This window comes from Pinus tabuliformis, chromosome 6 (genome assembly GCF_031772625.1).
Source record: "Pinus tabuliformis cultivar Carrire ecotype Pingquan chromosome 6, CPIR1, whole genome shotgun sequence".
NCBI lineage: Eukaryota > Viridiplantae > Streptophyta > Pinopsida > Pinales > Pinaceae > Pinus > Pinus tabuliformis.
In genome coordinates, this window is record NC_142292.1 from 1,230,444,262 (window position 1) to 1,230,470,742 (window position 26,481).

Sequence of the window (26,481 nt, forward strand, 5' to 3'; positions counted from 1 at the left end):
GATAGTCATCTATTATTGATAAACAACAAAGAAGAATACAACCATAGTTCTGACGTCGAATCCTCCTTTGGCTGGGTGATCAGCTACATATGCTTTGCAAAGCTTGTTGGGATGGGGAACAAGCCTCTCTCTCTTTGATTATGGATGCAAAGAAGACTCTTACAGCAATCTCTTAGACTTTTGAAAGTATAATTCTCCCTATGCTCGAACTAGCTTGTCAAAGGCAATGGAACAAGCTTTTATAGATGGAGGAGAAGGAGATAAGATCAATCACACCATCTATGGGATTGGGTTTATCCTCTAAAAGCTATTATGGATAGAGGAAAGGGAGATACGATGAATCAGGACATCCATGGGATTGGTATTATCCTTAAAAAGCTTCATGAGTCAAAAGGAAAAAACCTTCGCGCGTGCGTTTGTTAAAAAGCTTTTCCAAACTCGGTTGGCATGGGTATAGTTCTGAGACAGAGCGCCAACTGGCGCGCCCTCTTTGGAGGATTTCCCCCATTGGCGTAGGTAATACACTGTGGATCCGCACTAATGAAAAAAGGGGACTTTTTAAGGATATTCTGCAGGAGATGTCTTCAGGGCATATGAAGTCCATACTTAGGGGAACATAATGCAAGTGTTTTCAAGTTATGTCACTTCTCACAGGTCCCGAAATGAGTCCTCCAAAGTGCGCGAAAGGGGTAACAGGGACGGTGACAAATGGTGACAAATTATTGTGTAACAGGAACCAAATGGTATAGATATTGGGGATCTAGACATTCTAGGCCTAGAGCAGGCATGTAAAACAAAAACTTATGACAAAATTCCAGAACGAAAACTAGAGAATTTGGAGGTGATCCTCGCAAGGGTACAAAGGAAAAAATCACTAGGTATTCAAACTGGCAGCCTTTGGGATGGGAAACCTATTACCAAAGATAACAAAAAACGTGGAAGGAAAACAGATCTCCAACGAACAATCTGAACTGGAGAAATGTTAGTGGAGTCAGGCAGGTACTCCAAGCTTACAGAGTACTATAACTCCCTCCACAACACTTCCCAATGAAGTTAATATCATGGAATATCAGAGGGCTCAATGGCCCAGGGAAAGGTAGATTACTCAAAAATATGATAATGCAAGAAAGACCACAAATCCTATTCTTGCAAGAAACCAAATGCAATCCAATCGCCTTGGAAAGAATTGCCACAAAAGCCTGGCCAGGATGTCTCACAGCAGTAATGGATGCCGCTAGGGCGTCTGGAGGCTTAGCAGTTATATGGGACGCTCGTACCATTATGCTCAATAACATCCATGCTAACAAGAATTTCATTCAAGCAACGTTTCATATCACAGGGACCAATATACACGGGCATCTAACCAATGTGTATTTTCCCCAGGAGGCCATGCACAAGATAGAAATCTTGAACACCCTTTCAGCAATCAACACTGATAGGCTGCATCCTTTGTGGATTACTGGGGGCGATTTCAACATGATCACCAGGCTGGAAGAAAAAAGGGGAGGCAAGAACAGATGGGATAAGGAAGGTAATAACCTACAAGATTTTATTTAGAACAACTGGCATATTGACATGCCATTCAATAATGGACTTTTTACCTTGAACAACAAAAGAGCAAGGTTGCATCAGATTGCATCTCATCTGGACAGATTTTTACTGTCAGACAACACAATACATATAGGAGGATACTTTTCCGCTTCTATCTTGCCGCTCTCAGGGTCAGATCACTGGCCAATCTCTCTTCAATATACTCGTCCTGGCAACACAATCCGAAGACCATTTCGCTTTGAGGCTTTCTGGATGTCTCATCTGGATTTCAACAACCTAATCAACATAGAATGGAACAATTTTTCTCCTCCAAATGGTACAAAAATGTTTCAATTTCAGTAGAAGCTTAAGCACCTCAAGGGCAAGATCAAACAATGAAACCATTCTTCTTTTGGCAATATTTTCAAGCTCAGAGTGCCCTCGATCAAGATATGAAACGACTACAGCAGAGGATTATAATAGAAGGCCATTCAGATGACCTATCAGAACAAGAAAAGCATCTTGAGTCGCAGATCTTAGAGAGGGAAAAACAGGCAGAAACACTATGGAGGCAAAAATCGAGAATAAGATGGCTTAAGGATGGATAAAAAAACACAAAAAATTTCACAGAACCACCATCCAACGTAGAATGAATAACAACATCACTCAGATTCAAAATGAGCAGGGGGTAAAGGTGGAAACTCATGAAGAAATTGAAATCGAACTTCTAAACTATTTCAAGCAAGCTCATCATGAGCCACAAATAGACAGATCGCACGCCATAGAAAAAATTACAAGGAATATCCCTAAAGTTATTATAGAGGAGCATAACCAACTACTTCTCAGGCCTGTCGACTTACAGGAGGTGGAAACGATAGTTTGTCAACTGAAATATGGGAAGGCGCCTGACCCGGACGGATTCACCTCAAACTTTTTCCACAATTTCTGGGAGCTGATTAAAATGGAAGTCTGGCAGGTTGTTAAGGAATCAAGAACCTTGAGATGGATGTTTCCAGGAATGAATGCTACATTCATTGCCCTTATTCCCAAGGAAGCTCAACCCAGCACCCCTAACAAATATAGGCCTATTGCCCTGTGCAACATAATCTACAAGATTGTCTCCAAAATCATTGCCTCCAAACTCAAACTGCTGCTCCCTCTCATCATTTCGCCTGAGCAATATGGATATGTCGAAGGCAGGTAGATTACGAATGGCATCATCCTAACTCATGAAATTATCCACTCCCTGAAGCACTCCAAAAAGTCAGGTATGCTCCTTAAAATAGATCTTTCTAAAGCATTTGATAGCTTAAGCTGGCAATACATAAAAAATACTCTTATTGCTTTTGGTTTTGCCCCTCCCTGGGTAAGGTGGGTCATGAGTCTTATATCCTCCTCCTTCTTTTCTGTACTGATCAATGGCATTCCCTCCTCCCCCTTTCATCCTTCTCGGGGAATTAGACAGGGAGACCCTCTCTCCCCCTTTCTTTTCGTTATTATGGCAGAAGGGTTGGGCCGCAACATTAAAAAAGCTCAGCAATCACAGCTCCTAAGAGGTTTGTCTTTTCATAACTCTTCCGCCTTTACTCACCAGCAATTTGTTGATGACAACATGCTTTTTGGTCATCCATCTGTCCAGGAAGCTCGACAACTCAAGATGTTACTGACGGATTTCGTGGAAGCCTTAGGTGCCTCTATCAACAAAGCCAAATCCCAAATCTTCTTTTTTCATACCCCTGTGACTACCCAAGCAGCCATAGCCCGCATTCTTGGATTTTCTATTGCTGTCCTCCCTTCCAAATATTTAGGAGCTCCCTTGACTGCCTCGGCCTTGAAGCACTCCTCTTGGAAAATCCTTCTAGAAAATCTGGAGGCTCGCCTTACCTCTTGGACTCACAGAGCCCTCAATATGGCGAGTCGTTTAGTCCTTATAAAAGCTGTTCTTCAATCCATGTCGTTGTACCTTTTCTCAATCCTAACGGCTCCCAAATGGGTTCTCAAAGAAATTAAACATCTCCAGCGATCTTTCTTATGGGGCAATTTAGGTCAAAAAAGCAAATGGGCTCTAGTCAAATGTGACACAGTGTGCCTTCAAAAGTGTGCCGATGGAACTGGATTGAGGGATCCCTATCATAGAAACAAGGTCATGGGTGCTCGAATCTGGTGGAAATGGATTACTATGCCATTCACCCACTGGGCCACTCTATGGACAACAAAATATGCCAGCAATTGCCCAACAGAAGAGCTAATAAGAATGTCAGAAGTTGACATGGGTTCCCTAATCTGGAATTCGGCCAAGCAACACAGAAGCTTAATTCAGCAGCATAACTTCTGGGAAGTTAAGGATGGCAACACAGCAAGGTTCTGGGAAGATCCCTGGCAGCAGCAACCCAAGTTAAAGGACCTAATTTTATCTATGCATCTTCCAGAGCAAGATATGCAGCCCTATGACAAAGTAAAAAAAATTGGAATCCCTCTACAACACAAGGATACAGGCAATGGATTAAGGCGGATCAAATCTTAAGACATGGAACAGAACAGATTCAACAGACTCTTGATACAGAATTAATGAAGAGGAAAATACAACACTCAGAAGAAAGGGACATTCTTAGATGGGGCTATGAAGAAAAAGGTACCTTCACCACTAGGGAGGCTTATAATATCATTATCAAGGAACATATGGTCAAAGACCCTCTCTGGAGCAAAGTCTGGGACCCTACCAACTAGCCGAAAATCTCAACCTTTCTTTGGCTTTTATGTCAAAATAAAATCCTCACTTGGGACAATCTCAGGAAGAGGAACTATCATGGGCCCTCACTGTGACCCAATTGCAAACAAGAAGAGGAATCCATAAAGCATCTTATGCACTCTTATCATCTTGTGCATAAACTCTAGGAAAAAGTCAGTTTTCGATGCCAAAAGGAAGGAAGAATACATGGAGACATCATACCACTGTACACAACTGGGATCAGAATCCATATCAAAGCAAGATTTTAAACTTCCTATGGCAGCTCATTCCGGGCTTCCTCATGTGGAATATTTGGAAGGAGAGAAATCGGAGAATCTTCAAGGATCACACTGCGCCCCTGGAGAATCTTTGGACAATCATCTGCCAAAATATCAAGGAAACCTTACTTCTCTGTACCTGGGGTGAGGAGGAATTTCCTTCTCTCCCCAAAGAACAAAATATCTGGGCTAATTGGAACCTTCTGCGGAATCAAGTACCAATATCCAAAGGAACAACTCCTCCAAAGGGTAGTTCACCTGAAAAGTGGATCCCTCCCCCCAAGCATATGTTCCAGTTAAACTTTGATGGAGCCTCGAAAGGCAACCCAGGTAATGCAGGCTTCAGAGGGATATTCAGGGACTATAAGGGTGCTCCTCTTCCAATAGTTTTAGGTTCAAAAGGCTAGGATACCAACAACTCGGCCGAACTGGAAGTTCTATGGTAGGGTCTTATTCTGGCTCAAAATAAGTGATACTTTCCGCTTATTATAGAAGGTGACTCACAGATCATCATAAATATGATCATCAAAATCATGCAAGGCACTCCTTCAAGTAAAGTGAGCAATAGTTGGAGAATGGCGAAGCGGCTTGAACTCATTGAAATCTGGCTCTCTTCTCACAGGGAGATCACTCTCAAGCACATACGTTGGGAAGGAAACAAAGTAGCTGACTTACTAGCTAATATTGGAGTAGAAAGTGGATTGGATCTTCACACAGGCTCAACTTCTAGATTGGCCTCAGAAATCCAACTCATGGAATACCACAATATTGTGAAGAATGAAATGAAACAGGGAGGAGAAGAGCACCCGGATGCGGGTGATTCTCAAGCTCATTAGTGGTGTTAATTAGGTGTGACGACGCTCGGCCCTGCCAGCTGCTGGACAACACTATAATCCAAGCCTAGACTTGGCACATGATGGCTTACCTATAGCGAGAGTAGGTTCGCCTGCAGAATGACTTAAATGCTCACTTCGGCCGAGACAAGGCAGTTGATAGTTTAAACATGGCACATTCGGCCTTCAACCCCACTGTTTGCACCCCGTCCTCTAGCCTCTACCTGCTCCATGCAGGAATCCCCTGCTGCAGAACAGTTACAGGAAATTGCTGTTGGCTCCTGCTGGTTCTTGATTTTGGAATTGGGTTTCCTTTCTCCCATTCCCAGCCTTGCTCTCTGAACCCTGTCCTGGATCTCGCTGAGCATTCTCGGCTTCCCATCAAAGAGCCCCATTCTACTGAGCTTCCCCTTCGCTGCTCAGCCATGGTACGTCATCGCATGAGAAGCCGCCATGGAGGGAGCCGTGGTGGTCGCGCGCGTTCTCAGGCTGCTCAGTCCGTCGATCAGCCACCGCCCCCTGCCTCTCTGACCTCATCTCAAGCTAATTCTCCTCCCCCCAGCCCATCCAGCAGACCCTTCCCGCACAATGCCTTCCAGTCGACTCATTTCAGATTTCAGAGCAGCCTGAACAGGCCCATCATCACGGCTAATATCACCATCATTTTCTCTGAAGAAGAAGCTCAGCCTCATGTTCTTGCGCGTACCTCGACAGAGCATTCTCAAGGCATTCGTAGAGTTGCGGGCAGCCATGGCTCTAAGCAGAACCCGGTAGATGAAGGCAAGGCGGAAAGGCGTGGCAAGCAGCATGAGGAGGGTGACACTCTAGGCAACACCCGGCCACCAAGTGGCAGCTCTCATGATGCCACTGTTTCGATGGCCATTACGGGCAGCTCAAGCGAAACCCGTCCTGCGCTGGATCCTCCGGGTGGCAACACGGCTGGTGACGTGGTGAGGGATGGCGAAATTTGGTACAACAATGCTTGCCCCGTCGTGGAGGAGCCACTGGACCAGGACGTCGCCATGTAGCGCCACTTGGAATCCCTCATCTCTACTCAGAGTTCTTTTACTGCTCACTGGTTAGATTCAGTTGTTCATGGTTCTGTGGTTTTGTTCTTGTTTCTGTGGCTCGGTAGTCTGTGGTTCTATTGCTGACATGTACAGCTTTTCTGTCTCTCGGTGTTTGTCTCGACTGCTTCAAAAGGGGTTATCTCATATCCTCATTTTGGTCTTGTCGTTGTATTCCCGCTCCTATGTATGGTTTTTTTTCTGTTCACTGTAACTGGTTTTCCCAATTATGGGACAGTTTTGATGACCTGAAAGCACTCAGATGCTCTAGACTGAGGCTTCTACCTCTTTGTAATTATATTTTTCTTTCCTTTTAATAGAATTAGTCTTTATAGAGAAAAAAAAAAAAAAAAAGATAATAGGCTTGATACGCTTGGCTATGATTTTAGCTATAATTTTGTATAAGCAGTTGCAAAGGGATATGGGTTGGAAATCATTAAAGGGTTAGGGGGAGTCCACCTTAGGGATGAGGGAAATGAAAGTGAAATTGATGAACTCATACATGTGCCCTGTAATCCTGCATTCCTCTACAACCTTGAGTAGGTCCATGTCTAAAGTATCAAAAGAAGGTAGATATAATTCTATAGACCATCCATAAGGGCCTGGACTTTTATCCTTCTTGAACCATTTCAGGGTGCTCTCCAATTCGCCCATAGATATAGGTTTGGTGAGATCTTCAGATATGTTAGGGTCAATAGACCGAGGGAAATGACCAGCACTACGAATAATTTCTGTGAGTGAAATCCCAGATGGAGCCTTGAAAAGTTGTTGAAAATCTAAATTTTCCAAATGATCTAGTTGATGGAACGTTTGAGCATATTGTCCATGATCAGTAGACATTTTCCAAATGGTGTTACAAGACCACCTTCCTTTGGCATAATTGTAAAGAATTTAGTATCGTCATTCCCTGCCTTCAGCCAGATGGCTTTGCTTCTAAGTCTCCAAGTCTCTTCTCGGTCCTGTAGAATATTGGACCTCTGGGCCTCCACCTCGGTGAGGGTAGATTTAGCTTCAACTAAGATGAATCCCTGACCTTGGTCATCCATAAGATTGGAAAGCTAGTGCTCAATTGCACAAAGAGTTTGGTTGTCTCTGGATCGTTTAGATTTGAACCATTGAATGGAGATATTTTTAAGTTCCATGAGGTTCCGAAAATATCCTTCAACTAGGTTCCGCCCTTGGGAAGGAGGGTGGTCTCTCCAAAAATCGGTGACCAATTTGTGATATTTGGGGTCTTGTAACCAGGTTGAGTTGAACTTGAAGGGTGCTCTGGGCTTTAGGGATGGACCAACTAGTTCCAAATAGATGGGGGAGTGATCAAATATACCCCCAGATCCAACCTATTGATGAAAATTGGAGAGGGTACCAAGCAAGTCCTCTTTGACGAGAAAGAAATCCAATTGCCTACGCAGAGTAGCATCGCCAATTCTCCTATTATGCCATGTTAGTTTCTTTTTGTTCATGGGGATGTCAATCAAATGATGTTGTTTCAGGAGATGTTCCATATATTATGATAGAGGATCCAAATGTGTATGATGTCCCAAAGATTCCTCATGATGCATAGCGAAATTGAGGTCTCCACCCAAAATTAGGTTATTAAAATTCATCAATGACAGTTGCAAGAGGTGATTCCAAAACTCCACCCTACTATGATATGGTGCATAGACATTGATGATACGAAAGTTCCTGCCCATCTCTGAGGAAAAGATATCCATTCCTAGGAATCCAGGTCCCCCCCATAAAGAAATAGGGTTGATGGATCGAGTATTAATTCCCAGTTCAATACCCCTGGATCATCCATTAACATCTAGGGCATGAAAGCACAAGCCAGACATCATAGAGTGAAGAATCTAGGAAACATACTCTTCCTTCCCGAGGGTTTCTTCTAAAAAACGTAATGTCAGATGGCTTTGTATCTAGGAGCCTCTTAAGGGCTAGTTTTTTAGTAGTGCTAGCCAACCCTCTGAAGTTGATGTAAAAACACTTCATGGATCATCTTGATTAAGGGTGTTCTTTCATTTAAGAACCCTATCAATTGTGGTCTGTTTGCCTAGGGCCACATCTACCCTGGCAAGAAGGATAGCTCTTGAAATCCTGGAAGGGTGCCCTCGAGTGGGTTTGGTCTCAATAGGGAGGGAAGAGAGACCTTATCCAGATGGTCTAGGAGGGATGGATACCCGGGGTCAGAGGTTATATGGATGTGAAAGTTGAGAAGTGGTGGAGGGCTTAGGTGAAGTGATGGAGTCAGCTCCAGTAACAGAGGGTGGGGTAGTGGAGAAGATAGTAGAAGGATGATCAAGTGGGCATGTGAGAGGGAATGTGGACAAGCTAGAAATGGATGCATATGAAACATGTAATTGTTGTGAAGTGCATGTAAAAGAAATAGAGGAACAGAGAGGAGGAAGAGTACCCATGGAGAGAACAGCCGCCACAGCAGTTCGAGATCTCGTCATGGGCGGGGATGTAGGCCATAGATAGGTAGAACAAGTTGGCATAGAAGTGTCCCCATCCATAGCCATCAGACTAGTAGCGCGAGGAGGTTGTTCTTCCACCAGAGGATCTTTAGATTGTGGATTCTTAGTGCCTTTTTCCGATGAAGAAGTCGCCGACGAGACGAGGGGGCACTCCTTATACAGGTGCCCTACCTTGTGACACCTTCTACACCTGAAGGGGACCCCCTCATAGTCTAGGGTTTGTTTGCGAGTGAAATGCTTCTAGTGCAGAGTAATATTTTCCTCCAATCCTTCTCTGGTGTCCAGGTGAACCAGTATGCGGGCCATAGATTTGTTGCCAGAAGATGTATATGACTTATCATGATCCAAATAGGTACCCAGTGTGTTGCCGATGTGAATAAAGATGTCCTCCGACCAAAAGTGCAGAGGCAACCCTGGAAGACAAACCCAAATCAGTCTAGCACCCAACTACTCCCGTTCTGGATCGAAGAGGGGGCTCCATCGTTTTAGAAGCACAGGGGCCATTTCAATATGCCAGTAGTGGGAGAGTATCCAATCTGTGTATTCTTCTCGGTGGAAACTGAGGGCAAACCATCCTCGAGTTAGAATGGTGATCGACGTAAGTTCCTTGAGTAAAGTGCCCCAAATCTCTAAGGTCCAAAGGCAAATCTGCTCAGCCAAATATGTTCTTCCCCTCACACACCCCACCAAAACCCTATTTGCATGTCGAGATTGGTTAACAATGTTATTATAGAATATGTTTAGGATAAACATATTTTAATAATTTTATTATGTTGATTGAACATGATATTGTAAATATGTTTAAGATTTTCAATTTAATTATTCTTAAATATTGAATGAAAAAAATATATATATGTTAAGAAATTTAAAAAATATATTAATTTATTGTAATTTATAATGTTTTTTAAAAAATATTTATAATGTTAATTTATAAACATAATAATAAAATGAATACCATAATTAAGATTTAATATTTAATATAAAAAATTAATGTAAAAAACATGATTATTTGTAGCTGAGCATTTTTTATATAAATAAATTCATATTAATTTTTTATTCCTAAACATTATTAATTAGTTATTAGTTAAAAATGTGTTTTGATTGTTTGGTAGAGTGGTATGTGGTAGTTATTTATTTTCGTAAGGGCTATTTATGTCTATAAGGAGATTATTTGGTTTATGAAACTATGTTTGTATGTGAAGATAATTCAAAGAGCTTTATTTTCTCAAAAAAAACCCAACTTTTCATTCAAAGACCCAATTATTGATAGTTGGCACCATTTTAAGACACTTTGAAAATTTTAAAAAAAACCCAACTTTTCATTCAAAGACCCAATTATTGATAGTTGGCACCATTTTAAGACACTTTGAAAAATGTTGTAGATGCATTTCTGTACTGATGAAGTCTATGAGTATAAATGGTGGTGCTCGGAATCTATGAACATCATTGTTCCTAGCAATAAGTTCATATTTGATGTATTCTCCCTTATGTTGTGGCAAGGTATGTGACCAGTGGGAGAATGCCAAGACATGTGTGTCATATAGGTTCTTGGCACTCCTCCCTAGTCCAGCTCATACCATAAATTCATTATTGTTTCACTATACTTATAAATTGAGGGTTTTGGTAGGAAGTATTAGAACAAATTATCTTTGTATGCTAATTATTTTTGTTAAGATCACAAAGATTATATTAGTATTTACTATTTTAAGATAACAAAGACCATGAAAGTGTAATGTAATAATTATTAATTATTAATTATTGAGTTTAAGTTTTTTTTTTGAGTTTGGATTTTTTCCAAAAAGTTTTCCAACAAATAAAACTGTTTAGTGGTTTTATGGGATTTTTCTTAAAAATACAATTGCTTAGTTGTATGATTATATGTGTTTTTATGGTTATATGTGTTTTTAAAGATAAGAGGTTACTTAATTCATTAAATACAATATTAAACTGCTTAGTGGTTTTATAGGATTTTTTTAAAAATACAATTGCTTAGTTGTATGATTATATGTGTTTTTATGGTTATATGTGTTTTTAAAGATAAGAGGTTACTTAATTCATTAAATACAATATTAAACTGCTAGTTTCCGTTCAAGTTGCAGGGAATAAAGATGTCTAAGTTGAGCAATAAAGGTGTAGATTATTTCATTACATCAAATTCAATTTCAAAATAAATTAAAAGATGATAAAAGGTGAGAAAAAAGAAACTAAAATATTATAAAATAATTAATCCAAATTTTGAAACTCAAAAATATATCTATTTCTTCATTAGATTAGTGTAAAAAAAAGCATTTCCAAAACAAAAATAAATTCTCATATATATAAATATATATAATACTTTATTAAAAAATTTAAATTAAACTATTTTTATATTATTTAGAAAATTAAGTTAGCATATGATTTTTTTAAGTAAAATAAAAATATCTTACCTAATTTAATTTTTGTGTTTCCCATTCTGTTTTATTAAACTCCGACAAGATGTTTCCACTCCAGACTGTAGCTTGACTTTCGCTCACAGACTCGGGAATGCTTCATCCCAATTTAACAAGGCCCATATGTATGCAGGGAACTCTGTCTCTCCCCTGTTTTATTTTCTGGATTGATCTTGTTTGTAGTATTGATCCCGACCAATCAAATTCGATGGAGAATTACGTGAGTGATGACTACTACCGAAATACTGACTGAATTAAAATATGTGCTCGACGCCTGGTTTCTTCAACTTTCAAATTGAAATAATATCATGGGTTGAATTTTATAATTTCTTGAATGTTTGTGAATTATTTGGACTCAGAAAATCAACAATAAATCACTGTTTTTTCATATAATTTTCAAATTATATGAGATATTTACCAGTGTACTAATGAAGTGTGTGGAGTTTAGACTAAATCAGTTAGTTTGTGGAGTTTAGACTAAATCATTTAGTTTGTGTAGTTTAGTGTCCAATCTTATTAAAAAAAAGAAGTTGAGGATTTTTGGTACATAAACTATCAAGGTGGTGTGTATGTTACATTTTACAATTTTGATGATAGCATTTTAAGCATGAGTAAATTGTTTTTTCATATAATATAAATACTAAAATAAATTGTGGGAAAAAAACCAATCTTATTTCCCGTCAAAATTATTTGAGATTCATAACAGCCCTGCGTTTGCCATTGGCATACATATAACAATAAGTACTATGAAAAGGACTTGTGATAATCAGTTGTTTCTCTTCTCATAATTAATATATATGACATCATCAGGGAATACAAATGATAGAGGAGAATACAGAACTCCGTGTACAGGTATAATCTTACTCAAAGTGTAGCCACCTCCTTTTTGCTTGCTTGTCTAACGGCTAATGTTGAACATAACCGGTGGTGATATAATGTTGAACAGCTAAAGGAAGCATGTGCCCGTCGTCATGTGGAAAATAATGATGGATGCGAAAAATCAGGATCCCCAGTCATCTGAATCAAATTACAAAAATCGTAAGTATTCCATCGCTTTCTTACAGCTGGGGTATGCAATTACAGCTATCAGATCCTCATGTTTTTTTTTTTTTTAGCTTATTTATTTAATCAGTGAGTAATGTGGTGAAAATATGTTTTTCTTCCAGGTCCTGTTCGGATTCTAAAATTTCAGTCAGGTCAAGTATTTTCGAAATGGTTACTGTAATACTTGAAATTGATATCGTTTCAGATATAGATGGGCTAAATTCCAAAGAAGTTCATGATCCATCAAATTGTTAGATTTCCTAAGAATGAAAGTATTGAATTATCATCTGTTAATTAAGTCAAATATATTTTATATTCAAGTAGCTAGTATTTGAATTCACAATTTATTTCTCTTTGCAAATTCTGGTGGATTGAAAAAGGATTTAATTTTTTCCAGACAACAAACACAAGGGCTACTGAATGATTGCTTTATAAATGATGACTCATCTCCATCGTCCAAAGAACATTCTTAAACAATAAAAAACACAAACTGAGACAATGGATCACTAAGTTCAAACTTGAGTTCAAAAAATCATATAACGTAGAGAACATAAATCTATTAGCATAATTGCGCTGTGTTGCTCCAATACTTATCAGAGCAAACTTATACAATGAAATTAGGGCGTACAATTACACATAGAACATGGTGAATCAGCATGGGTCACTGTGCAGGTATTGACATCAGAATGGATAACTGTGAAAGTGCAGAAGAGAATCTGTAAATGTTAAGAGAGGTTGTTACACACGGAGGTTCAGGAAATGACAGTAGTTGTGTTGTATGCAAGTTATTACTACTCAGCAAAGCGTTTGGACAATGGCATTGAATGGAGGCGTAATAAGATTTTGTGTTTTTAGTTTATTTGTGAGATTCAGATAAAGATCAAAAGAAAATATAAAGACATCATACAATTACTTATACAATAAGTTAATTTTCCATTGACATCTTTCTGGACCTATATTGCAATTTCATCAACGAAATCCTGAAGTGTCATCATACTCTAATACCCATAATCCTTATTGCATTATTAATACTTCGTAGGTAGTGAATGCGGTATTTGTTCAATTTTCTCTGGACTTTACGATCCACTATCGACATTTTGGATCTTGGATACCATAAGATGAATACATTTTGAGTGGGTGGTCGTTTGATTTCGATTGATCTTATTATAGTATGTGTTTTGAATTCATAAATATCTATGTTATTAAATGATATTTCTAATGTATAATTTCAATTGTTATTTATTATTTGTTTATTTTTTAAATATGTTGATAACAGACTAATTAAAATATAAAATTTATGTTTATAATATAAATATTTAATTAAATTATTTATATTTATTAATTTATATTTTTTACACAGTTAAATTTCTTTTATAAGAATTATATTTTAGTGATAAACATATTTCATTTTTATTTAATAACAAAATATTAAAAAAAGTTGTATATAACATTTTAATTTTATTATATAACTCACAAAACCTATCTATTTTCTTAATCATTTCATCTCGGAACAATTTATATTATTTGTCTTTTTCATTGAATTTTATTACTCAGAAATTTTCAATTAGATTTAGCATTTGCAATTTACTATTTTTCTTTATTCATTTGAAATTTGTTTTTATTATGAATGCCTCAATTCCGGTTACCATTTGCATTCTCACAAACTATTTTATTTATCTATCAGAATGATGAGAATGATCATTTTGTGAAACTTATAATAACTATGTCAATTAACCTAACAAAAATTATTCATATAAGTTTGAATAAGAGCGAATTAATTAATATCTTAAATAATAATAAAAAATTGGTGAAGTATAAATATTTATAGTTATAATTTTCTTTCTTATGAAATTTTAGTATTTATTCTTTTAATAATATATAAAATGATATACATTTAAAAAGTACAAACATGGTTATAGATGCTACTACCATAGTTTATCTTAAGTGGTTCTGATACAGCACTATAGAGATACTAAAAGAAATCTATACAAAATAAAATTGTTAAGCAATAGTATTCTATTTTTTTAAATGGGCAAGAGGATAATATTTTCCAAGAATTAATATAAAATCTATGTGGTCCTTCATTGGAGATGGAGCTCGGTCAATGCTTTTGGGTTTTGTATGTAGGTTAGGTCTATGAACCCTTATTAGGCACGAATCTCAAGAAGATGAGCTCAGGGGGCAAACCCATGCCACATAATGGAGAATATTAGCTCAGACGGTAGACCCACGCTACAGAATGGAGAAGATGAGCTTAACATTTTCATGGAAAAGATTGGTGGCAAATCATGGTGCCTTGGTGAGCTCTCTGACCTCGACATTCCTTAAGATTTTATAAATCATTTGCATAGTTAGGTAACAAGGCGACAAGGTAGGAACATGGGGGATTTACTAGGGGAGCAATATCATTCCACGTGCATTCATATTGGGGGGTGTATATTGAGGAAAACATGACATAATATATTGGGCATATAATAGGGGGTAAAGGTTTTTTATATTCGGAGGTATAAAAAATGGAGCTCAAAGTTAATGAACAAATGGATACCTATAATATCTAGTGAAAGTAGGGGTTTTTTAAATTGGGAAGGTGTATTGGGTTGGTATTGGTAGGGGGTTAAATAATGTGATTTTTAGAGGTATTTTTCAATATGTAGTCAAATTAAGGGTATTGTTTAGTATGCTATGAATGCACGTGATATGTCAAAGGTTCATTGAGTAAAGCCTTCAAGGGTCGAAGAAGAAGATCAAAGATGGATCACTTGGGCCGTCTCTTTTTCTCTCATTTAGAAACATGAAAGGTGTTCTTATGATGGGCAAGGGATGGCCTTATGATGATGTAGGTAGGATGTGTACTTCTTCTAATCTAGTAAACACTTATCCTAAGCCTACATGCACTATTGAAGCAGACCTCACAGAGACAAATCCATCTCTGATGCCTTTCTAGGCTGAAAGCCTAGATCTACGCATGTACAACCCAGGGTTTGTTCCATATGGCATAGATCTACCAACCCCCCCCTTCCCACCCCTCGTTGTGCTCACTGGTTTGGTTCAGATGGAGGGCAGGATGAGCTCGATCAGGGGATTTTTCAAACTTCTATAAAGACCTTAAATGGGAAGCCTTTCCTTTTCTAGCTCACAAGCATGGACTTTGTTGCAAATTTGAAGCAGAGCATAGAGAGCTAGTTGGATCATCCTACAAATATATAACATCTTCGCTATCAAGGGAAGAAACTTTAGGATCTAACTTAGCTGCAAAACTACTGTATTTCAAGAAACTCCTTCATAATCTTGAATCTAAAGCTATCAGGGGATACTTCAGGATCTGGGAACCACATTAGAACCCTAGACCTTACATTGTGGAACAACTGCAACAAGAATTTTCCATGGATGTTAATCTAAAAGAGGTAAACCACTTTTTTTCTTTTCTGCAATCTAGAGGAGTGATTTGTAGATTCAATTTTTTTTGGCCCAAGTCTAGTGGTTTGCATTGGTGGGTTTTCACAAATTGGAGCACCAATTGTGATATTTACCTATGCTTCCAAGGTTTCTTTATCATTCAATTTGATACAAAAGAGTAAATAGAAAAAGTATTGAAATATGGTTCCTGGTCTTGGGGTAGAGTTGAGCTCTTCATCACCCCTCAGTTCCCTGATTTTGGCTCCACATCATTGGTGGTAACAACTATGCCAATTTGGGTGAGGCTCAGAAATATTTCCCTTCCTTTATGGCATCATAAGGTTCATGGGGATATTGGAAATACTCTGGGTCATTTTAAAAGCTAGACTCTAAGACCATGGAGAAAGGGTTATTTACTTTTTCTAGGATCTGTGTAAAAATATACCTAAGAAAAGGTCTTCATGATCACATTCAGTTGAAACACAAAAAAATTATGTGGACCCAAATGTTGGATTACGAAAATACAACATCTAGATGCCACTCAAGCTACTTTTATGACACATGCCGCTAGGAAAAAATGCACCCATAAAAGAAAAAGGGGTAGACTCACAAAATAGAAGAATGACATTATTTTATTCCTTTATCATGGAGAATGAAGAAGGGGATATAACAAAGAACACATCTAACCAAGAAGAAGACGAAACCCAAGAACAGGTTGGAATTGTAACCCATCTACAAGTCAACACTAAATCAGAAGTGCCCCATGAACCAGCACAATGGAAAGTTGTGGCACACAAAGAGGATGGGATGGTGGGTTCAAAGAGATTTCATGTGTCAGCAGGTTCTGATTCAGATAAAGAACCCCCACTAGAGACAACAATGATAGGTTTGGAAATCGTACCAATTGACCCCCACCCAAGTAGATGGCAGAAGGTTCAGAGAAAGAAAGGGAAGAAAGGGAAGTTAAATTATTACTATAATACTTAACTTCTTCGGTTCTCTTGTATTTTTTATTTATTTTGAATTAAATCTGAGAGGAGGCTCTTACTAAATGTGGATAACATCTTAAAAATGTAATTTTATTCCCTTTTCAAAAGTTGAATAAATTTATGGATTTTTTCCCTTTGGGAAAAAGTATCAATTCTATACAAAATGGCGTTAGCACAAAATGATGTTGTGTTTTCTTGTGTGTTCTTATTTGGATTTCACTCCACCATAATTTCAATCCCTTGAATTTTCTTTTCAAGAGCCCCATATTTCTTATACATAAAGTCCAACTTATCTAGTATACCAAACTGTTCAGTGCCTTCTTCTTCCACTACATGCAAAATGAAGATTTATTATTCTCGTATAACTCTACCATATTGAAGTATTAAGTGTCACTATAATAGGGAAAAATTATGTCTAGAATGGATCATTCAAAGAGCTCAACTTTAAACTATCAATAGCTTGAAGGGAGGCATCACCACACTTTTTTGTGGCCATGTTTTTAAATTGATCCTCCCCTTCCTCAACTAAAGTGGGGAACAACTTGTTGTATATCTCTACAACCTCCGTGCGTATATATGTCTACAACCTCCATGACCTTCACTTTGGCTCTATATATCTTTTGGGGAGGGGCCCTCTAATTAGGGATATGCATCCCTAAGGACCTCCCTTTCCACTTGCACTGGTCTTTCTACCACGAACTACATGCTTACCTTACACATGTTGCCCAATCGGTTTTACGAATTGAATCTTTCTAATTGATTACCATAAGTTGAAGACCAAAAGTTGACCAATTACCAAACTAACTCCTAATAGACCACATATGTCCTAATAGACTAACCATGAAATTTCAAAGAAAGAGAGTCTTCTCCTCTACCACGTATTGATGTCAAGTAGACCCTCTACCAATTGAAAAACTAGCACCCTCAACAATCATAAGGCTACAGAAAATGTTCTTTCCTCCAAACTCTCTTGTGTGTCAAAACAAAATTGGGTATTGCCACGATGGGGCATGAAAGCTTCCTACCAAGCTTTGTACCTCTTCAAAACACCTAAGGAAACCTAAACTCTACCAAAAGGTACTTAGAAATCATACCGAAAACCCAACAAAGCCCCAAAGGAAACTTACCTTCCTTAAATCGTATGATCTTGAAAGAGCTTCCTCTTCATAGTTTTAACACTCTACATGGATTTTCAAGGAAATTTCCCAATAAAATTCATCGTTCCTATTATATGATGTTTAACTGTCATGCAAGATAAACAATTTGCCATCGGTTGAGAGGGCCAAATGATGATAACCATCAATATCCCTCTCGGTAAACGGTTGGCCATCGGTTGAGAGGGCCAAATGATGATGACGATCAATATCCATCTCCTTCCTTAACATAGTTAAATTAATGAGGTTAGTTACGTTAAACTAATAAACAGATACTTCTTCTTTCATGTGTGTCATTGACACCCTATATGAGGATCTTCACCATCATAATTAGTAAAGTTAAAATTTATAATTCTTTCCTAGATTAACTGAGGGATTCAATGACTAAGAACGTGAAGTCAAGATTGAAGGACAAAGTAAAGGCCCATTATTGAAGGACAAAGTAAAGGCACATTACAGAAGACCGAAACCACTATCTTTGAACATGCAATATTTGCTCCTTCATGAATATGTTAACGTTTGAGCTTAGTATGGAAGACACAATAAATACGATCATCTGAAATATGGTGTATAGTAACCCAAAAGTCATTATCATAACATTTGGGTATAATACTCTAAAGGGATACTAATCCATTTTATTTTACTTTTAAATGTCGATTTAAGATTTCCAAAAAAAAATTATGATCATAAAGGGGGAAATAAATAAATAAAATATCTTTAATTCGTTCTTGGGTGTGTAAGGCTAGAGAGTGAAATTCAACTTTGCTTTGATTCTATTGTTAAAAGCCTGACAAAAAAATATTAAACACATATACGAGCCAATATTTACCTTTGAAACACCTTATGAATCAATAAGGCATCTAAATCTTGCTTGCATGTTCCCATGAACCTTTGCAATATCATGAAAATCCTTTTCAGGTTGGAATAACTACGTTATTATAATAACCTACCTACAATGTGTGGAATTCATTGTTCCTCCATTATTTACATGACATGATGAAATCAATGATATTATTGAATTTGGGATTTTTTTACTTTTTTGGTGCATGCATGAGGCTCTAGCTAAAGGTAACATATATAGCAGGTTAATGATTAGGGATTTATGCACATGCATTCGTAAGTCTAATAAGTAAGGTTTAAGATTTTTCAAAAAATAGAGATGGTTTAAGATTTCTCAAAAAATAGAGATGAAAATTTGTTAGCCATTAACAAATTTAAGATGGAGTAATTGAATTTCCTAAATTTAGTCATTCATTATCAAGGATAATTTTTTTTTTCTCTAAATTGTAAATTACATTGTAAAAGGTGAAAATTAATTGTTTTTAATATTTTTTTTTAAACATTTTACTTTAAATCTTCATAGCAAAGTCCATTTTTTCCTATTTTAAATGCAAATTCGTGTCTTTAAGTCAATATGTTCCATTCTAATCCCATGTAATGTTGTTTGACTATTGGAATTGTCATGCTTTAAGTATCAATAGTTTTTTTCCTTTGAGGTGAATGGTCCTAATCTAACATATAATATCTTCCCATACCTTTTGCATGATTAGCCTTATTTTATATTGTTACACCTTAGGTTTCAAACCATAAATTGCAACACTCAACCTATCTCTGTTTATCAATTTTCACAACTTTTCTAGTAGTTCCTACCTATCATGGGTTTCCCTATTGCCTAATTAGTACCTCATGTTCAATTTTGATGCTCAAGTTTCCTCATAGGTGCAGGAGCCCCATCAATGCTGCCATTAGTGTGAGGTAAGAAGCCACATGGTTCTTCTTATCTATTTTATACATAGTTCTCTAGTGGGATCCATTTTTAAGTTTGATTTACATTTGTATTTGTTGTTATTACTTGTGCCTATGGCTCCCTTATGTATATTTCCATTACATTCATAACCTTTTCTAGTCAATGCATCTATTTCTCATGCATTTTAGACTCATAATCCTTGAGCTAGATATGCTTATGGTTCGTTTTGTTATACACATCACCTCTTTCTTCTTTTTACATAGGCTTGTTATATGCACTTGTAATGTAGTTGCTCACCTTGTAGAATTTTTCTCCCCTGGGATGTTATGTCATTATTTATTCCTTTTTAACACTTGTATTATCAAAACTAAAAAAGTAATCCAATATTGAGAGAATGAGAGAGACAGAGAGATCTTTTAGATTCATTTATAAGTGTGGCACTAGTTCATTAGTTTCACTCTTGAACATAGAAAATATCTTTATTTCTACTTGTATATTTTGAGTCTTTAGTATTTCTTTAGGATTTATACCATGATTTGTATACATCTCTGGATTCCTTCAATTCTTTACTCTTGTAATCCTTTTGGAGTATGCCTCATGGCATCATGTGTTGATGGTTGAATTTGTTGGTCTCATTTTGTGTCTATTATTTCCCAAGTAATCAACATGCCTTACTAATCTTAAAGGAGTATTATAAATTAAAAACTTTGCATTAATAGTTCCTTTAGTATCCTAATTGTGCATGTTATCTACTCTATGAGTCAATGTGTTCTCAATTAACAATCGTAATTGATGCTTTTTCTTGTGTTAGTGCAAAGTAACCCACCATTTCATGGGTCGTCTCCTAATGATTACACCACATTTATCTAAGAGGCATACCTAGTTTTGACAATGCCTTTGGACTTTATTTCATCATTAGTAGCTCACCTTGCACTTTGTAGATTACATTTTCAATTGGTTTTTAACTAAGTGGTTTCCCTTATGTTCAATGACAGATTATTCACATATTGGCATTTTTCTTCTACCACGGAATCCTTTTTCCTCATTAATGGAATTCAATGCCTTTTATAGTGATTTTGATAAATGGTTATTGATAGAGGGTCAATTTTCATCTAATTCATTTGGAAATTAATATGTGGTGGTATATTTTCTAAATTTCTTGTTAAAATAATAAAATCAAATCGTGTTATTGTTTTTACATCAAGTTGATATGGAGTGCCTCAATGCCTCCTTTTTATGTATCTCTTCCTATTGTTTTTTACCTGTTGATTAAATAAAAAGATTTAGGGACCCTTATAGTACCTTAGGGATCATAGTTCTCAATGGTAGGTTCCCCCAAAATCATAGTCGAAATTCCTCAATGACCCCTAATTTCTTGATTATATAATTGTTCACCATCAATCTATTTATCCATGCTTGTTATAATGCGGTATGTAGCTCGATGCCCATTATCATTTTTGGTAAATCTTTTCACATCTAACAATGGACTACATCAATGATCCAAGACCAAATGGCCTCTTAGATATACAACTTCAATATATGTATTCACATGGTGAATATTCATACATTGCAAAGTATTTGTGTTTAAGACCTTAGCCTACAGTGCCAACCCTTTTTGGTGCTATTTCCTAAGTTTATTTAATACTACCACTAACTTATATGTAACATTTATGGTTTTGAGGAATCATTGGACTATTCGTAGTTAGAATTTTCTCTTGATGTACATTCAGACATAGGTACACATTGTATTTTATTGTAACTATGATTTATTTTTGACATGGATCTATTATGTATTGTTTCATAGAGATTATTTTTAATTTTATATATTCCATGGATTTCCAATGTACATGTATTGTAAACCATGCTTGTTATCCATTTAAATTTGTATATTCCTACCCCAAGGAAGACAATCATCTAACGCTTTATCTTTAATTTGAAAGTATCTTATTGATCCTTCGTCTGACATACTTCTACTTGGTTCACTAAACAAACTCTTCTTGGTTCACTAAACAGACTCTTGATGTTATAATGTATTTCTACAATTAGTTTGTCTTCTACCGTCACACATTATAATTATCTATGGTCCAATAGATTAATTACTTTGACTTAATCCATTAATATCTAACAAAAAAACAAGTTGTTGAGTCTTTAGACAAGTTCTGAATCCCTTTAACCGTGTGTACACACTTTGCAGTAAGGGAACTTTGACATTAATATCTCTCTCTTTTGCCTCATCATTCCTTATCTTTGTTTTTTTTTATATTCATGATATTAGAATAATGAAATTATGGTTGAAATTCTCACATGGAGATATTTAGGGTTTATGTCTTGTAATATAATTTTCTTATTTGAAATATCAATTTGGATTGTTTTTTTTTATATTCATGATATTAGAATAATGAAATTATGGTTGAAATTCTCACATGGAGATATTTAGGGTTTATGTCTTGTAATATAATTTTCTTATTTGAAATATCAATTTGGAAATGGGAAAGGGATTATTTTGTATTTAAAATTTCTGTGATTAGTTTCTGTTGAGCTAATTGTCGGAATAGCCACAATAGTGATCATGTTTTATTTGATTGTTTACAAGAATACAAGGACGTCATGTGATGGAATCATATTAACCAAGTTTCTCATATTAATAAATCCCAAAAACCATCTACCATGTATTCTTCTCTATCATTCTCATTGAACCTCTTATAAAATATTAACCTTCGGCAAATATTAACTTTAGATATATATTATAGCATACATAGCATATTGAAAATCCCTCCAACACCCCTTTAAATAATTATATGGTTGCATGAGAGACAATATAAGGTTAGCTAATTTTACACAAGAAATAATGTGGCGTTAACTTATTTTTCACAATAGATGATGTGCAGTTAGCTTACAATTGGGGAAATCCTATTTTTTTCATCCTTCTATATTTACTCAAAACCAATGATGAAACAAGCCCATCCACCCTCCCTGAATGAACTCTATAAGAGAACCTTGTGATCAGACTAGGTTAGATGTTGTTCTTGAACATTCATATCAAGAGAACTTTGTGAAAACATTGAGTCCAATGCCCCACTTAAATGATCACTATGAAAACTATGAAAGAGACATTAAAAAACTAGGTTATGCGCCTTAATTAAAAAATCACTGATAAAATCATATCAAATAAAAATCCTTAAAAACATGAAATTGAATGGCGTGGAAATACTCTACGCCATTATAAATGGCGATCCAACGATATGATGATTTAATTTCTCTATTTATAATGATTTATATATTTTTTTGTTTTCCAAGGATATATAATGTAAATGTATTTTGTTTTAAAATTCATTATATTTTGTTTAGGTTCCATCCATTAAAGTTTTTTTTTTTTTTTTTTTAAATAGAACAAACATATGTGATATTGCCAAAAAACCAATTCAATCTTTAAAATAATTTCGATGTCATAATTTTGAAATATTTGAAGAGTTGATTTTTCAAATGTTATAAATGTTGGCCATTTCCTATTTAAGTTGCTTGTGATAAAGAGCTTCTCAGTAAATAAAAATAAAAGTAATTTTTAGAATAGTTTTCAAATTAACTCCATTAATTTTTGTCTCGTTAGTTTAGCCTTAAATGATTATTGTATTAGCTACATAAAAGACTTAATTTTCTTTATAAAATATGAAATTATTTATGAGAATGTATATAGTATAATAAAGAAAAAATATGGTTAAGCTAATGATAAAGAAGAAGCTACATTTGGAGAAACCATAAATGCATGATTTGTCACTGCTCTTTTTGAGTTAATTGGTGCCAAACTTGACTTAGAAAGGGTAATCCAACACACAAGTTTGCATTAAGTTTAGAACTGAACCTAACAATATAACCAAGTAAATGTTGATGGCATCTCTAAATGTTATATGTTGTTTGAAATTGATTTTTGTGCTACATCAATGCTCAACATTGTGAAGAAAAATGCATGAAAATTGAAAGCTAAACTCAATGCTAATGCCCTATTTTTTTCTAGTGTATTGTGTGTAATTTTTAAACCTTTAAAATAATAAATGTGTACACATATTATTTTTAAACAAAAAGGTAAACAATGAAAATCACACATAATAATGAAATATTTACACTAGAAACCCTTAACTGGAAAACTAACAAAATGTTTATATTCTTACTTCTAATTTTTATCATCAACTAACTCCATCCTTTACAATCTAAGATATAGGATATCATGTCATCCAAACCCTAATTCATTGACACATATTATATTTCAAACTTGATGCATTAACTAGAATTAAGTTGAAAATTTTATCAGAAAACAACCAAAAGTGAAAACCGTGTGCCAAAAACTACAAAAAATGAACATAAAAGCCACCCAAAAAAATTGGGGCTCAATCCCTCCTTGTGACTCACTCAAGTAGGGCGTATTTACACCCCTTTTGCACCTAGTGTTTACAATTCACACATAAAGAAATATTTGCAAAGAATATAAGACATATCAAACATTCTTCCATGTGTTGTTTTCATTGTAGGACCTCAATATTAGAAGATTAACAATCTAGGGAAATAATTCCCATTATTTCTCCACACCAAGAAAAAATCCTAGTGTTCACCTAATGAATCTATAACATTCTTTAAACTTCCCACCTTCACTAGCAACACCTTCTTGTCTTCAACCATGTCTCTCACAAAGTAATATTGAACGCTGATATGCTTTGTCTTGAATTATAAACTAGGTTCTTTGCTAGAAACATTACACTCTCACGGTCACAATCTAACATTATCACTTGCTCTAGAAACCTAATACCTGAACACAATCTCTATAATGATATAGGTTCCTTGCATGAGAGGCCACCATGTAGTCATCTCCTATAGTGGAGAATGAAACTATAGAATGTATTATACTCATCCAAATCGTGGATTCTCCAATTAGATTAAACACATACCCATTTACAAGTTTTATCTGATCCATATCTCTAGCTCAATCGACATCAATAAATCCTTGAATGTACAACACTCTATCAATGTTAGGTATTTCTTGGTAGAAAATTCCAATATGTAGTGCCACATAAATAGTTGGAATTCCTTTATACAACTATCCAATGTTCATTTCTTATATCTGACATATACATACTCAAAACTCCCACTACACGTATAATCTCTACTCCATTAAAGACCATTGCATACATAAAAATACGAATAGCACTAGAATAAGTAACATGAAACATGTCACCTTCCTCTACTTATGTCTTAAGACACTAGTTTGTGGATGGATTTACACCTATAGGATTAAGGAATTTGACCAATATACATTCATCTATATTAAATATTTGTAATATTGTCTCAAGATATTTCCTGTTATTCAACTAGAGTTGGTTTCCTAATCTCTTTTAATTTCCATGCCCAAAATAAAATGTCCAACACTAATATCTTCCATTTCAAATTTAAAGGAAAATTGGGTTTTCATATCCTTGATGATTTCCTTATTTCCAATCAACAACATATCATTCACATACAAGACCACAATAAAATTATCACGAAATAATTTTAAATACATGCTATGATCAACTATGCTTCGTGGGAAACAAAGTATGAACATATTAGTATCAAACTTTTGATACCACATACCTCGATATTGTTTTACCCCATATAGAGACTTTTTCAGCTTGCAAACAAGCTCTTTCTTTCCCTTTACAACAATTATTTTTTCATGTAGATCTATTCTTCAAGGTCCCCATGTAGAAACATTATATTTACATCAATCTATTATACTTCAAGATCAAAAGTAGAAGCAATAGACAAAATCTATTTAATATAAGTTAATTTAGAAATAGGAGAAAAAATTTCACCAAAATCAGTTCCGTGTAACTGGGATTATACCTCTACTACCAATTGAGCTTTATATTTCTCAACTTAACCTTCTACACAAAATTTCTTCTTAAACAACTATTTGATACCAATAAGTTTTCTTCTAGCCAGAAACTCAACTAGACCCCAAACCTTATTCTTGTTGAAGGCTAATACCTCTACAAGCATGGCCTTCTTCCATATTTTACTAACCCTATGAATCCATTACCTCCATAATAGTTCTAGGGTTATCATTAATAACCAAAAAAGGAAAAACGAAAATGAAAATTAGGTGGAGTATAACTTTTAGGTTTTCTTATTCCTTGAATAAATCTCCTAAATACTCTATTATAAGCCTCTTCTTATTCTAGTTCTTGATCTTCTATTGATTCAAATTCCTCATCCTTCAACTCAAAGAATATTTTTTGTAGTTATTTTTCACTTGAGTATTTATGGTTTGGAAGCATCTTTGACCTATCTTAAGCCAACATCTCAACTATAAAAAACCTTCTTATTTCTATATTTCTAATTTTATAACCTTTTAGACCATATTTATAACCAATAAAGATACACTCTAGATTTATTATCTACCCTACTATGATTTTCTTTTGGGATTTGTACATAACCATCACAAACAAAAAACACTAATATGTTTAAGATATGGTTATTCCCAGTCCATGTATCATGTGCAATATTGTTAACCAATTATAATGAGGGTGACAAGTTTATCAAGTAACATGTGATATCCCTTACCTATACTTAGAATCCATGTTCTAACCTGGCACCATCATGCATTCTCCTTTATTTTCCCATCAATGTCATATTGATCCATTTTATTGAGTTGTGTATGGAAAAGTGTTTTACCTTTTGTATATTGCACTTCTTAATAAATTCCTTGAATTAATTCCCATAAAATTCCCCACCATTGTCTATTCTCAACACATTAATTTTCTACTTTTTCGAATTCTCCACAA

At 35.6% G+C, this 26,481-nt stretch overlaps 1 protein-coding gene across 3 annotated transcripts in view; it reads left to right on the top strand.

Annotated features, from left to right (window-relative positions):
- Nucleotides 1–12,730, top strand: part of LOC149263136 (MADS-box protein JOINTLESS-like) — a 285,007-nt gene extending 272,277 nt beyond the window's left edge. Inside the window, exons 6-8 of one of the 3 annotated variants that reach the window (XM_089387178.1) lie at nucleotides 12,150–12,191; nucleotides 12,286–12,377; nucleotides 12,506–12,730. In XM_089387178.1, the coding sequence (XP_089243304.1) occupies nucleotides 12,150–12,191; nucleotides 12,286–12,360 (117 nt within the window). In that variant the 3' untranslated portion in view covers nucleotides 12,361–12,377; nucleotides 12,506–12,730. Of the gene's footprint in view, nucleotides 1–12,149; nucleotides 12,192–12,285; nucleotides 12,380–12,505 lie in introns of those variants that run through there. The other 2 variants (XM_089387181.1, XM_089387184.1) reach the window with 2 other exon arrangements.
- The last annotated feature ends 13,751 nt before the right edge of the window (nucleotides 12,731–26,481 follow it).